General features: G+C 32.2%; 1 protein-coding gene across 1 annotated transcript in view; it reads left to right on the forward strand.

Moving 5' to 3' along the window:
- LOC114335086 (congested-like trachea protein) overlaps nt 1-16,342 on the forward strand; it is a 60,013-nt gene extending 43,671 nt beyond the window's left edge. The window contains exons 3-4 of the mRNA XM_028285244.2: nt 7,312-7,488; nt 14,633-16,342. Of these exons, the coding sequence (XP_028141045.2) occupies nt 7,312-7,488; nt 14,633-14,844 (389 nt within the window). The 3' untranslated portion in view covers nt 14,845-16,342. The remainder of the gene's footprint in view (nt 1-7,311; nt 7,489-14,632) is intronic.
- The last annotated feature ends 674 nt before the right edge of the window (nt 16,343-17,016 follow it).

Here is a 17,016-nt window from a genome sequence, read left to right on the forward strand (position 1 = left end):
ATTAAACATAATTTTTAATTATAAACAACTTTTCATAATAGCAATTTTCCATATTAGGAATTTAAATACATAAAAAACAAAGTTTTCGTTATAGTAATGCTCGCATTTTTAACTTGTTATATTTAAATTGTAATAAAACGAACTTGATAATAAATTACAATCCTAACTTCATTCCCGAAATTCCTTTAAAAATTATTCTGTTAACAAATTTCAAAATAAATATATAAATAGCGTATGTTTTAATTTTCACTTTTTCGAAAAACTCGAAAGGGTTCTCTTATTTTCATCATCACTTGCTTAGCTTTGATGTTATAAACTTCATCTGGAGCTCACTTGATAGGTATTTTTGAGTACTTGTACAAGTGTTCAGTAAATATATTTTATAAAATGCACCGTTTTCCCGTTATTTGAGCTTGAATACTTAGATTTGGGTACTAGCCGAAAAAAATATATATTCCATCACCTATAACTCACTTTTTATTAATTCTCAAAAGTTTTTCGAATCATAAATCTCTTTTATTTTTTATTATCTTCAATTTTGGTAATCATAACTATTTTGATAAAACTTGCAGTTTTTGAATTATTCACGAAAAACCGCTTTACATCATGCATTTATTTCACGAAAAATTCAAATCTTTGATCTTTAATAACTCAAAAAGTATTGATTTATTTTAATAATTAGAAGTAACAAATTTTGCTTAAAATTTGTCCCTCTATCCATTAATAGGGTTATTTTTAATAAAATAGTATTCACCCTCGAGAAGGGGTGGCATCCACCCCCAGGGTAAAAGCGCACATTGGCACCATATCAGTTTTGTTTCTTGAGTTATGCTCTAACTACTCACCAATTTTCATGAAATTCGATGGAGGTTTAACAAAATAGAAGGTGAAAACATTTAATGACTGCACCAACTTTCCCCTTTCATCCCTTATTGCTACTTCCTGTATCCACTGAGGTGTCAGCCTGAAAGGGGTCATAGTTATCAATATACAATAGACACATTTCACATGCCAAACTCCATATTACTTATGACGATGATTTCTCGCCTCTAGCTCTCCGTCTATAATAATCTGAAAATTTATTTATAATTTGCATTTTTAGGTATATTTTGAAAAAGAAGCCATATCTCGATAAAAGGTGACTTGTCAAAAAAAGACTAAGACGCAAAAAAGTTTTAAAAACACTGTGTTTATCTAATGGTACCACAATAATAGTTTAATTGGAACGTACACAAACGTTTGGTGGCTTTAAAGGAACAAAACCCCCATAAAATTTTTATGTAAATATATTAAAAAAGAAGCCGCATCTCGATAAAAACTGGATTATCGACAAAATACTAAGAGGCAAAAAAGTTTTAAAAACGTTGTGTTTAACTAATGGTATCACAAACATGAATTAATTGGAACGTACACAAAAGTTTGGGGGGGTTTAAGGGAACAAAACCCCCATAAAATTTATTTCCATTACTTGTTCAATACTGATCCCATCAATTTCTATTTTACAACTGATTGATTCTTTACTGATTACTATTGTTTTAGTTTTCCGAGATGAAATTGTCATATTCAATTATTTTGCTCTTATGTTATGGACTAATCTTTGCAGACTATCTTCATCTTGGGCTATCAATATTGCGTCATCTGCGTAACAGAGTATTTTTACTTCTTTGTTTCCCATTCTTCATCCTCTTTCTTCGTTGACGCTTTTGATGATTTCATCCAGGATTAAATTGAAGAGCATAGGGCTCAATGAGTCCCCCTGTGTTATTCCGCTGCCTATGTCTATCTATAGGTTCTGTAAGTTGCCCATCTATTCTGACTTCTATTTTGTTGTTTTGATAAATGTTTTCAATAGTTTTTATGATACCTAGGGGAACTTCTCTGTTAATACAGAAGATATATTACATCTTTGAGTCTTACTCTGTCAAATGCTTTCTTCAAGTCAATCAGGCATAGAAATGCTGGCCTATTATACTCTAGTGATTTCTCAGTAATTTGCTTTGTGACGAATATTACATCTGCACAAAATTCAAAGTACATAATACATGCAAAATATATCATCTGAACATCACTGTAACACAGAAAAGATGATGATAAAATTATCACTTTGCTTCAATTCTCATCAATATTAAATAAATATCAAAAACAGATAAACTATATGCAAAAAATTATTTAATCTCTTGGAGTCAAAAGCTTACAATGTACCATTTAGATTTAAAAATAAATTAGTGTAGATAAAATTAATTTTTAATAAAACTAATAATCAGTATTACCTCCATTGGCCTGTATGCATGCCTGTACGCGATTTGACATGCTGCCGATTAACTGGTCGAGCTGGGCTTGCGGAATGCTCTCCCATTCTTAACGAGGGGCATCTTTTAGTTCCCGAAATATAATAGGAAGATTGTTTCTCTTCGTAATGCGTGTTTTGAGAATGTCCCAAGCATGTTCAATAATGTTTATGTCGGGGAATTTGAGGGCAACTGTAATGTGGATATTCCTTCTTCTTCCAGAAAATTTTGTACTGCTGCTGTTTGACAATGAGGTGCGTTGTAATGCATAAACATCAATTCATCACCTACTGCCCTTCGGAATAGACGCACGACAAAATTTAACACTTTCTCGATGTACACAGCACCAGTGACTCTTCTCTCCAGAATCAGCAGTGGCGTCCGTATACTACTCATAATACCACCCCAAACCATAATACCGCCACCTTCAAATGGGGCACGTGGTTGGGCTGTTTTTAGTCGGGATTGTCGTCCTGGGGCCCTCCAAACCAGTGTTCCTTGCGAATGAGAAACCAAGCCAATTTTTAATTCATCAGAGATAGAACATCACGTTATTCCAGTTAGGACCATGATGCACCATTTCTCTAGCCCATTGCAACCTTACCATTCTGTGTTGGTAGGTTAGTTTGGGAACACGTAAGGATCTTCTACGAAAGAAATTTACCGCATTTAGTCTTATTGTTAAATACCGCGTGTTATTGTTTTGCGGTGAAATATTCAGTCGTTAAAGCCTAGCAATTTCTCTGAAAATTCCAATTGTAGATTCCAGACGATTTCTTCGAGCTATCAGTGTTATCTACCGGTCTTGTACTGCTGTTATACATCGACTTCTGCCACTTGGGGGGCGATCCTTCACGTCATTTGGATCTTGGATTTTTTTAAATTTTTGATACATCATTTTGAGTAACATCAACAATATTGGCGATATCACTTTGAATAACTCTCTATTGCAACAAAGCAATTACTTAAGATCTGTCAAAATGAGATATCACGTTTCTAGGCATTTTTAAACGGCTCAAATAAAATTTAAACAAAGACTGAAATAATGTGTAAGTATGTGTAAGTAATAAGTACGCTAATCAGTTGAATGTAACCAAAATGACACAAAAACCATTCAATTTTTTTATCATTTTCATTTAAAAACACTCTAGAATGAATATCAATATCAGTTTTGAAACCAGCATAGGCGTAGATAGATTATTTGTAAGTATTCCAAACTTTTGGACATGTGTGTATAGTTTAGAGATAGCCGTGCCATTTTTAACATCCCAGAAACATTTAATTATTTCTACATATGAACGTGTGACAGGCACATGGCCTGCCATGTCTTTCTCGGGCGTCCTCTTCTTCTCCTTTTTTGCACTGGTCTCCACTCTGTCATTTTCTTTGGTCACCTGTCTCCATTCATACGCCTTACATGTCCTTATCATCTTAAACTCAGCCTCAATGGTGTCAATTATTGTTGTTTCAATACCTATTCTTTTCCGTATCTCGTCATTTTTTATTTTGTCGTGAACACGTGACAGTAGCTTCTTTTTAAAACATTCTGTAATTTGCCAAACCACATCTTACTAAGTTGCGATGCTTTCCACGATGGCTTTGTAGATTCTGAACTTTGTTTCGTTTCTTAATTTCAGTCACACTAGTACTAGAGCCCTCTCTAGTAACTGTAACTCCAAAGTACTTGTATTACTCAACATTCTTAATTTCACTGATAAGTACCAATGTACATACAATAAGCAGCCAGGGTACTGAAGCATTTTTTCGACAAGTAATACCTATAGGAACAAATTGTAACTATTTCCTGCGTAGGATCTGGCGGCCATTTTTATTTATAAACAATTAACTGTCAAAAAATGGCATTTTTCCCTTTTTTTCAAATCAATGGAAAACAGTGAAACTTACGATTTTTTTAGTACAAATATCTTTGATATTGTGGAAAAAGCTTTAAAATGACATATTACAAAGTTTGATATACTCATTTATTGTTAATATAATTGCGAAAAAAGGTCGGAATTGCAAAAAAAAATATTTTCGCAATAACTGTTGTAAAAATTAGTGTACAGGTTTGAAATTTTTGTCAAATGAGGGTTCTTTGGTGGTTAATATGTGATAAAAATTTCAAAGCGATTCATATAATTGTTTAAATTTTATTCAAATTGTTTATCCCAGAGAGCATTTTTTTTGCAATAACATAAGTCAGAAAAACATGAAGTTAGAACCATTCCACAGGTGTCAAATGAAAGAGCATGATCTATATTTTCAACTTGGTTTAAAAAAAGCGAATAAAAAATGCATTGATTAGTAATAAATAATTATGCAAAAGTATCGTAAATCTTTCCTTATAAACTTTTTGGATAACTTTTTCCAAAAAAATTAACTTTTTTACCCTGTTTTAAGTGCACAACTATCAAGTAATGTTATTTATATCATAATTGATATTGTAATAAATATACAGTATGTCCCTGTAAGTTGTATCCATATGGCAAACTTTTTTATTATTAATTTTACGAAAAAAATTTATTCTTTATAAAAAGCTCTGCATGATCCAAAACCTGAGATTTAACCATCAAATATCAAATTTTTTGAATATTATACGAGGTATGTCAAAAAGTTTGAATTTCACTCAAGAGTAAAGTAGCTTTATTTTTCATAATATTGAAAATTGCTATTATGAAAAGTTGATTGGAATTAAAAACTGTATTCTAGTATACAATTACATCCTTCTAATTGAAAAAATTTTTTTTTTTTGAAAAATTATGGATAACTAACATTATTTTCAGTTATTTTAATTCAAATACCTCTTTTATTATTAATTTTACGAAAAAAAGTGATTCTTAATAAAAAGTTCTGCATGGTCGAAAATCTAAAATACAACCATCTTTTGTCAAATTTTATCAATTTTATACGAGGTATGTCAAAAAATATGAATTTCGCTCAAGAGTAAAATACGTTTATTTTTCACAATATCGAAAATTGTTATAATGAAAAGTTATTTAGAATTAAAAACTATGTTTCAGTATGTAATTACATCCTTCTAATTGAAATATTCTGAACTATAAAGGTACTTTACTTTTGATCTAAATTAATTTTTTTGACATACCTCGTATAAAATTGATCAAATTTGATATAAGATGGTTGTATTTTAAGTTTTATACCATCCAGAACTTTTTATTAAGAATCACTTTTTTTCGTAAAATTAATAATAAAAGAGTTATCAGAATTGAAATAACTGAAAAAATAATGAGATCCATAATTTCTCAAAAAAAATTTTTTTTTCAATTAGAAGGATGTAATTGCATATTAGAATATAGTTTTTAATTCCAAACAACTTTTCATAATAGCAATTTCCAATATTACGAAAAATAAAGCTACTTTACTCTTGAGTGAAATTCAAACTTTTTGACATACCTCGTATAATATTCAAAAAATTTGATATTTGATGGTTAAATCTTAGGTTTTGGACCATGCAGAGCTTTTTATAAAGAATAACTTTTTTTCGTAAAATTAATAATAAAAAAGTTTTCCATATGGATACAACTTACAGGGACATACTGTATATAATTTCTTATATAACAAAATAAAATGTTTATAAGAAAAGATTTACGATACTTTTGCATAATTATTTATTACTAATAAATGCATTTTTTATTCGCTTTTTTTAAACCAAGTTGAAAATATAGCTCATGCTCTTTCATTTGACACCTGTGGAATGGTTCTAAGGTCATGTTTTTCTGACTTATGTTATTGCAAAAAAACTGCTCTCTGGGATAAATAATTTGAATAAAATTTAAACAATTGAATGAATCGCTTTGAAATTTTTATCACATATTAAGCACCAAAGAACCCTTATATGACAAAAATTTCAAAGCTGTATACTAATTTTTACAATAGATATTGCGATATTAATTTTTTTTGCAATTCCGACCTTTTTTCGCAATTATATTAACAATAAATGAGTATATCAAACTTTGTAATACGTCATTTTAAAGCTTTTTCCATAATATCAAAGATATTTGTACTAAAAAATCCATAAGTTTCACTGTTTTCCATTGATTTGAAAAAAAAAGGGAAAATGCCATTTTTTGACACTTAATTGTTTATAAATAAAAATGACCGCCAGATCCTACGCAGGAAATAGTTACAATTTGCTCTTATAGGTATTACCTGTCGAAAAAACGCTTCAGTACCCTGGCTGCTCGAGTGTCATGGGAAAAACCTTATTACCCTGGACTATTATAGCATTTAACCATAGAAATTGATATTACCTAATAAGTGAAATCCAACTTTTGTCAGTAATTAAATAATTGGCATTTTTGTCTGGAGAAAGCGAATTTTTAAGCAAACTTTTGGAGAAAGCAAGTTTTGAAACAAACTCGTTAGGAGAAAGCAAGTTTTGAAACAATTCCCTTTTTGGGAGATGGAATTTTACAACTTTTGTGTCTTGCCGATTTTAATAGAATAAAAGTAATTAGCTTGATAGTGGTACAACAGATCTTATCGGTTTCAATAACGGTATAGTTCTTGGAAGATCATGCCTAAAAACCGTAACATTCTCAACTTACAGGTTTTTTTTCTTCTTCTTACTTACAGGTTATTTTCCTTGCCTTTTTACCAGGTCCTCTAGGAGTCACTTGAACATCCATTACGAATAGAAAAAAAAATATTACTGTAATACTACTTATTTTAAAAGAAAAAACTATGCAATATAGTTAGTATTAAAAGTTAATATCTGTGTGGGTCCCCTCCACTCACTTTACACACCTCCTATTGGTCGGTTGGAGAAAGACGGGTTTCACGCATAACTGTCATAGGAGAAAGACGGGTTTGATTCAAAAGTCTACTTTTAACATTTAATTTGTATTGGATAAAGCTAATTTTTAATCAAACTAGGTCTGGATTCGTGTAGGGTTCAACAAACAGATTCAGAAAATATAAAAAACTCAATTTCGGCCATGGATGGAGAAAGCTAGTTTTGATTCTATACCCTTCACATATTATAATAACGAAAACTTTTTTATAGATGTTCCTGCTTCGGGGATGTATTTCCTTACTTACGAAGCTATTAAGGACTACGTTACGGAATATGGAACAAAGGATATTAGTATATTAGGAACTATTCTGGCTGGTGGATCAGCAGGAATATCCAACTGGTTGATTGGCATGCCCGCTGATGTTTTAAAAAGCAGATTACAAACAGGTAAGGTTTTTTATTAGTTTTATAAATGATTGTTGTAGTTATAATCACCTAAGGGTAGGGATTCGTATCTCCGTACTGGTACTTCCTAGGCACCTAATATACCATTTTCATGTTTTTTGCTGCCAATGCTCTGAGTCATAGTTCTGTTAATTTACCAACTGATTTGGTACACCTAGCTCTCTCACTGCTCTGAACATTTCTCTTCTATTGACAGAGTTGTACGCAGTCTATAAATATGTGGAGAGTATATATTCCATATTTCAGTGTTTTTTTACCTCTGAAACCAGCCTGGTATTTTCCTATTCGTCCTATATATTATGGTGCCATGCGGTGGCATAGTGGATTTGTGTATGATGCAAAGTACTGCAATATTCCAATCACTGGGGAGGCATTTCTGATTCCATATTTCTTTTATGAGCTGCTGTAGTAGCATTATGGTATCGTGGCACCTTCTTTATGTAGACCGTTCTAGTTAGACTCAAAAATAGGAGTGAGGTTACAAGAATTACCATCAAGCTGAAAATTGGCAGGATTGTTCAAAATACCATCACAAATGAAATCTAAAAAGTCCTCATAAATTCAACCTGAGCTAAAAAATTTACGCGGGGTCAAAGGTCACCAAATATGGTTTTTAGCGATTTTCAGCGAAACGGTAAGTTTTATCATAAAATTAGTTCTAACAAAAAATGTAGATTAGATAATTATCTATAAAAAATATCTCAATACTTTTTATCGTAAGAGCCAACGTTTTTGAGATACAACGATTCAAAGAGTTGGAAGAGTTCTAATCGTCATAATATGTATTAGTACACCACGTATATACCTACATCACTGAAACTGTAAGACAAGTAACCATAATATTCTATCGGTCAACTTAACTTAATTACACATAATAATATAAGATATTATAAATATGATAATGTTTCTACTATACAGCTTGCGGTCTACCGAGGGATGCAATGTATATATTACAGTGCCAACAAAAAAATCTTTACAAAGTGAATGTAATGCGAAAATAATAAGAATTATTATTTCAATTTTACGGCTTATTCCCAACAAAAATAGTAAATTGATATGACAAAGTATCTATTAACTTATAATAATTCTTCTTAATTATGTGTCTTATTCAATTTGTAAAGATGGGTTTCGTCGGAATAAACACGTTCTATCGGTACGTGGGCTAATCTAATCACCCTACCTATTCTTTTCTCAGAAGGGTTTGAACATAATAATGAAAGCCAACTTTCTAGGCAAAATGTTTATTGCTAACTAATAAACATTTCAATATACAATAAACTTTATGCAAATTTAGTTTGTTTACTATTATGCAAATTACACCGTTATCTTCCTGGGTGGCGAAATCCTTCAGGAAGATGACACCCTCGAGGTATTAGGTAATTAGTCTTGAGTACTACTTCGGAGTGAAAATACGTGTTATTCCTTGAATGTGCTGAAGTTTTTAAAAAAACTAATTCAACTCCACAAAAAGTTGTTTCTAACGGAATTAGCTTTCTTCTCTCTATGTATGGAGCGCCTAAAAAAATTAAGTGCTTAGATAAGTTTCGATATGCATGTTTCTTTAAAAATAGTCGAAATAAAAAACAAGTGCAATTATCTTGTCTTCCTCCAACCTCAGCGGCTGCTCATCAACATCTTTTTCGGGTATATTACCAAGTTCAAGTGTGGCTTGGTTATCAGCTAGATCCAAAAGACTGGGGATGGAAATTAGTTGACAGTTCATTAGAACCTATTCAAACTTTACTCCCACCTGCTCCGGAAAAACTCCTGAACACAATTTTTTGCAACTATAAAAAGGGATGTAGCGCTAAATGTGGTTGCAAAAAAGTTTGACTATTTTGTTCGGTAGCATGCACTAATTGCCACAACCGGTCGTGCTCCAATGTTGAATCACCAACAATTGTGGATTAATTTGATTCTGTCGAGGAGCCATGCGATGTGTCATGATTGGGGCAATTTACTTGCACCCAGGATGAACAAGAAGAAGGAGAACTAGAAGGTGAAGAAGAAGGAGAAGAGGTAGCAGAAGTATTAAAAAATTATGAACCAGTTGGATAAATTTCCTTTTTTTTTTTAATTTATACCGCGTTTTATAACTTTTATCATTTTTAACCCTTGCCACTATCAATTATTCAATAGCTTCAAATTAAACATAATAATAACAGATCCGTGGAATGGGCCTACTGGGGAAACCACGTTAAAAAACGCGCTCAGTACACTACGTCAAAATCAAAGGTGGTGTGGAAACGAGAAACGTGTGCGCATATTATGACGATTACAACTTTTTGAATAGTTGTATCTCAAGAACGGTGGCTCTTAGAAAAAAGGTAATAAGACATTTTTTATAGATAATTATCTAATCTACATTTTTTGTTAGAACTAATTTTATGATAAAACTTACCGTTTCGCTGAAAATCGCTAAAAACTATATTTGGTGACCTTTGACCCCGCGTAAATTTTTTAGCTTAGGTCGGATTTATGAGGACTTTTTAGATTTCATTTATAATGGTATTTTGAATAATCCTGCCAATTTTCAGCTTGATGATAATTTTTGTAACCTCGGATGTGTAAGTTGACCGGAGTAATAGTGAACTGGGAGATTATCTATTCCGAGTGATTTGTTTCCGGCTAGTTTTTGAACTGCGTCTTTAACTTCAAGAATAGTTGGTGGTTCCTCTTCTCTCTTGTCTGTTTCGCTTACCTCTTTCGTCTTTCATGTTTTCATTTTTTCCTCTATATTAAGTACCCAGTTAAAGTATTCCATCCATCGAGTCAATACATCTTTGTGACCGGTACATGGCCGGTGACAAACACTCTCGTCGGTCGAACGAACACCCACCTAATCTTTACGCAGACAGGGTTTCTCTCACCGGCCATGGTTCGCTTCGGGAGCCGTAGTTACCTTGAATTATATTCTGTTGATGTTAACTTCCTTATAGACTGCTCTGAATTATTTCTCTCTGAACCTTTTCTGTAAGTTCTTTATTTAAGTGGTTTCGTTTCTTTCTTTTGTGTATCCTCTTTTCTTCCCTTCTCTTTGTATGGTAATTCTCTACACTTGTTGTATTTAGTTCGTTGGGTAAGCATTTTTCTGTGGGCTTTATCCTATCTTCTTTTATTCTGGTCCTGGAAGGGCCTATTTTTTTCTTGCCTTTAGACCGGTCTAGTTAGACTCAAAAATAGGAGTGAGGCTAGAATAATTACCATCAAGCTGAAAATTGGCAGGATTGTTCAAAATACCATCATAAATGAAATCTAAAAAGTCCTCATAAATCCGACCCGTGCTAAAAAATTTACGCGGGGTCAAAGGTCACCAAATATGGTTTTTAGCGATTTTCAGCGAAACGGTAAGTTTTATCGTAAAATTAGTTCTAACAAAAAATGTAGGTTAGATAATTATCTATAAAAAATATCTTAATAGTTTTTTCCTAAGGGCCACTGTTTTTGAGATACAACGATTCAAAGAGTTGAAAGACTTCTAATCGTCATAATATAAATGTATTAGTACACCAGGTATATACATCACTGAAGCTGTAATACAAGTAAACATAATATTCTATCGGTCAACTTAACTTATATTACACATAATAATATAAGATTATAAATATGATAATGTTTCTACTATACAGCTTGCGATCTACCGAGGGATACAATGTATAAGCTGTATTATATTACAGTGCCAACAAAAAAATCTTTACAAAGTGAATGTAACGCTAAAATAATAAGAATTATTTGAATTTTACGGCTAAATCCCAACAAAAATAGTAAATTGATATGACAAAGTATTACCTTACAATAATACTTTTTATTTATGCGCCTTAGTTCAATTTGTAAAGATGGGTTTTGTCGGAATAAACACGTTCGTCGACTAATCTAATCACCCTACCTATTCTTTTCTCAGAAGGGTTTGAACATAATAATGAAAGACAACTTTATTTGATGGCTATAATGATTTTACGAGAAATATTAAAGCTGCAGAACAACGTCGTAGAACTTCAGCAACATCTTCATCTTCTAATATTTTATTTGATCAATCTATGACAGTATCTACCACTCAACAGAAATTTCTTGCAAATACTCACAACAAATGTCGGTTCATTTTAAGCTGAAAGATAAGTTTAATGCTGAAAATATATCGGTAAAACAAGCTAATAATGATGCTGACGTAATGATAATTGAAACAGCCATAGAGCAATTCAATTTAACAAATACAACTATTGTTGTAGGTGAAGATGTAGACCTGCTCGTATTACTCACTGGTAGAACTCCAATCGAAAAAACTATCTTTTTTTAAAACCTGGAAAAGCTCAGCACCAATCGGAAATATATTCATCGAAAAGTTTATCTACTTTTGCAAAATGTCAAAATCATATACTATTTTTACACGCAATAACTGGCTGTGATACGACATCTGCATTTTTCAGGAGGGGTAAAACGACTGTTTTTAAAATTTTTGAAAATCAAGATTTACTTGAATGTGCTGAAGTTTTTATAAAAACTAATTCAACTCCACAAGAAGTTATTTCCAACGGAATTAGCTTTCTTCTGTCTATGTATGGAGCGCCTAAAAAAACTACGTGCTTTGATAAGTTTCGATTTGCATTTTTCTTTAAAAATACTCGAAATAACAAACAAGTGCAATTACCTTGTCTTCCTCCAACCTCAACCGCTGGTCATCAACATATTTTTCGGGTATATTACCAAGTTCAAGTGTGGCTTGGTTATCAGCTAAATCCAAAAGACTGGGGATGGAAATTAGTTGACAGCTCATTAGAACCAATTCAAACTTTACTATCACCTCCGCTGGAAAAACTCCTGAACACAATTTTTTGCAACTGTAAAAAGGGATGTAGCGCTAAATGTGGTTGCAAAAAAGTTGGACTGTTTTGTTCGGTAGCATGTACTAATTGTCAAAACCGGTCGTGCTCCAATGTTGAATCACCAACAATTGATGATATGATTCATTTGATTCTATCGAGGAGCCATGCGATGTGTCATTATTGGGGCAATTTACTTGCATCCAGGATGAACAAGAAGAAGAAGAACAACAACAAGAAGAAGAAGAACTAGAAGCTGAAGAAGAGGAAGAAGAACAATGAGAAGAAGAACAAGGGAAGCAGAAGTATTAGAAAATTATGAACCAGTTTGATAAATTTCCCTTTTTTTTAATTTATACCGCTTTATACAGGGTGTTTCATTAATTATTGTCCATATAGTAACTGGAGAAACCTTATCACAAAATACGAAGATTTAACCTAAAACATTTAAATAAAATGTGGTTCCTTACTGAGTTACAGGGTGTTTTATCTAAAAATTTAAAAACTATTGTTGCTCAGTATTTTAAAACTATTTGACGTATCTTTTTCATACTTGGCAGAAAGTGCGATTACTAGACATTCTACTAAACTATGATAAACAAACGTTTCTAGCTACTACCAGAGGCGTACGACAGGGGATGGTGAATGGTTGACCCTTCTCAAATTCTACGCCACTGGGGGAATTACTATTTTAGTGCTATTTTTAGATTCTACAATACTTTCTACGTAAATAATATACTCTTCATTGGTAACGATAAAGTCATTAGTGTTCGAGATATTTGAAGTTAAATATGAAACGGCACAGTTATTTTGATTAATTTATAATATGATTCATATGATTAAAATTTAAAAATTATTTGTACCCAGTACTTTAAAACTATTTGGCGTATCCTTATCATACTTGGCAGAAAGTGTAGGTACTGTACACCCTAATAAATTAAGGTAAATAAACGTTTCTAGCTACTACCAGAGGCTTACGACAGGGGATAGTGGCTGGTTGACCCTTCCCAAATTCTACGCCACTGAAGAAATTACTATTTTATTGTCATTTTTTGATTTGGCAATAGTTTTTATGTAAATAATATACTCTTTATTCGTAACGATAAAATTATTAGTTTTCGTGATATTTGAAATTAAAAATGAAGCGACACAATACACTGATCAAAATAACAGTGTCGTTTCATTTTTAACTTCAAATATTTCGAAAACTAATGACTTATCGTTAGGAATGAAGAATATATTATTTTCATAGTAAGTATTAGAGAATCCAAAAATTGAACTAAAATAGCAATTTCGCCAGTGGCGTAGAATTTGGAAAGGGTCAACCGTTCACTTTCCCCCGTCGTACGCCTCTGGTAATAGCCATAAACGTTTGTTTAACATAATTTACTAGCTTGTACAGTACCTATACTTCCTGTCAGGTATGAAAAGGATACGTCGAATAGTTTTAAAATGCCTAGCAAAAATAGTTTTTGAATTTTTAGATAAAACACCCTGTAACTCAGTAAGCAACCACATTTTATTTAAGTGTTTTAGGTTAAATCTTCGTATTTTGTGCTAAGGTTTCTCCAGTTGCTATATGGACAATTATTAATGAAACACCCTGTATAACTTTTATCATTTTTGACCCTTGCCAATATCAATTATTAAATAGCTTTAAATTAAACAGAATCATAACAGATCTGTGGAATAAACCTACTGGGGCAACCACGTTAAAAAAACGCGCTAAGTACACTATCTCAAAGATGGTGTGGAAACGTGTGCGCATATTATGACGATTACCACTTTTTGAATCGTTATATCTCAAAAACGGTGGTTCTCAGGAAAAAAAGTAATAAGACATTTTTTATAGATAATTATCTAATCTACATTTTTTGTTAGAACTAATTTTACGATAAAACTTACCGTTTCGCTGATAATCGCTAAAACCCATATTTGGTGGCCTTTTATTATTTATGAGGACTTTTTAGATTTCATTTATAATGGTATTTTGAACAATCCTGCCAATTTTCAGCTTGATGGTAATTTTTGTAGCCTCGGATGCGTAAGTTGACCGGAGTATTCTTCATTTAATTTTTGACTCCTTACTCTGTTGGTGATGCTTTCCGAGTACTTTTCTGCGTTATTGCGTCTCTCATCTTTTGCACATTCCATTTCTTTCTAGCTATTCTATTTTCTTTGGTGACATTTGAAGTTGTAGATTCAAGCATTGTTATTTGTCTGGGATTCGGTTTTTATTTTCTGCATTATAAACTGCTGAAGTATATATTTTTACTGAATATTCAAAATTAAATTCTTTCTATTTTTAGCCCCTGAGGGTACATACAAGAACGGTATTAGAGATGTATTCAAACAATTAATGAAGACTGAAGGACCTCTTGCCTTATATAAGGGTATTACGCCTGTACTGCTTAGAGCCTTCCCAGCGAATGCAGCCTGTTTTGTGGGCTTTGAGTTATGCAAGAAGTTTATTGATTTCCTCTTCCCGAAGAAAAAACCAGCAACAGAACATATCGCTTAGATATATCAACGATATTGTGGTATTGGAGCCTTGGATGTATTGATATATTTGTGATCCTGATTGATAGAAGAAATATCATTATTCTATTTGTATTATTCGGCGATGACAGCTTCCTTGTCTTACTTGGCATAAAAATATGTATGGTTCGTACAGTATAAATACAGTTGCACGACATCCGCATCATAGCAAGTGACGTCACATGATACCAACACAAAATATTTAAGTCGTAGGTCTGTTCCTTTTTATAATTATTTGGCCAAGTACACTGGAATTACAACCACTAGACATATTTTATTATATACGTGTAGAAATAATATTTGAAGATTTCTATTAATGTAAACTTAAAGAAATACACCATAACTTGTTTCATTTAATTTGTGTAAGTGGATTATAAAGCGTTTTTATAAAGCACACTTGTTCGGATCGCACTTTAACTACGATCGAACGAAGGTGACATTTTGGCATAAATTGGTAACAATTATTTGACAGTTGCGGTGTTGATAGTTCAGATTTGTTTTTATTATTTACTATAAGTACCTATTTGTTTTATTATATTTATTGTTTATTATTTACTTTAACGTAAGATTATTACTTAATTCTTGTTTTCTATTTCTAATGTTTTTATTTATTTACATTGAATATTAATTTCATTTGTTGTATAATCCACTTCTGCAATAATTGTGATATATTTGTTTTAAAATGAATTCAGGATTTTTTTCTAATTTGGCAACAATGTCGAATTAAATCTCTGACGTAGATAATCAGTGGCGGATCCAGAAATTTTTTGGGGGGGGGGGTCATGGGTCTTGAGGCTGATTTAATTACCTATCTTTGATGCAAGGTCACTTAAGTGCACTTTACATCAACAAGAAATTGACAAAGTTATTCAAGGTCAAATTTGACTTATACAAAACACCCAATTTTGCCGTGAATAAAAAGAAAATAAAGAAATTTGACAAAATAAAACATATCCAATTGTTCTATTCCATCAAATTCCTTCATTTTCTTTTACAAACCATACATTTTGTACATGTTAAATTTGGCCTTGAATAACTTTGTCAATTTCTTGTTCAATTTATTTTTGATGTAAAGTGGACATTAGTCTTACCAACTCTAGGATACGTGGGTTTACAATTATGGGGGGGAGGGTCATGACCCCCGTGACACCCCCCTGGATCCGCCAGTGTAGATAATGACGTGCAACTGTATTTATACTGTAACAACCAACGATAATTGAGTCCGTTACTACTTAAAGTTTGTAACTCTTGTGAGACAAAACTCTGTGACAAAAGTATTGGTAGTTAAATCTTTAAGTAATAACCAAACATTTTGTCGTTATAAAGTGTTTATCTTTATTAATTGACAATTTACTAGTGTGTCTGAAACAAATATTTGACATTGAGAAAAATTGTTACTCAATTTACAATTTAAACAGTAAACTAATTGTTTGTTCAAACAATAAAAATTTGTGTTCCAGGATTAGATTTGGTAAATCTTATGTTGTTGTTTTTTATTTAAACGGTGTCAGAGATTGCTAACATTCGTACACTCAACTAAACTTATATGGAATCACTATATATTTGAAACATGTAGCTTTTGGAAACTATAGGTGTAAATATTTTAAAAATGTATAAACATTTTCAACTTCTTTGCAACACGAAAATTCAGAAGCTGCATAATACTCTGGTTAAATCGGAGAGTGGAGGAAGAGTCTATACCGGTTTCGGAGGTCTTTTCCCCCTCATCAGTAGTCCCATATCCTCTTCCCTCCGATTTCCCCAGGTATCATACTTTGGGCCTTTCCGAATTGCAAAGAAAGAAATGTCACGGATGAACTAGAGCCATCTAGTTCAGTAACAAAGTAAGTTATCAATCGAAGTAGCACAGAAAACGACAATAAATATCGTTCCCATACCACCAAATTGGCAACAGGTAGAATACTTTCTTTGGTTACACCTCCTGAGATTTTCAAAATTTATAAATCATACAGGATTCCGAGGAAATTAAGATGAGAGAATTTTAAATAATTCACAACTCATCTGCTCAGCGTGGTAAAAGTTCCAACCAGAAAGATTCCTTAATACTCCTACAAAAGAGTAAATGAATTAAAAATGTATAAACATTTTCAATTTCTTTGCAACACGAAAATGCAGCAGCTGCATAATACTCTGG

The sequence above is a fragment of the Diabrotica virgifera genome, chromosome 10 (genome assembly GCF_917563875.1).
Source record: "Diabrotica virgifera virgifera chromosome 10, PGI_DIABVI_V3a".
Classification (NCBI taxonomy): Eukaryota; Metazoa; Arthropoda; class Insecta; order Coleoptera; family Chrysomelidae; genus Diabrotica; species Diabrotica virgifera.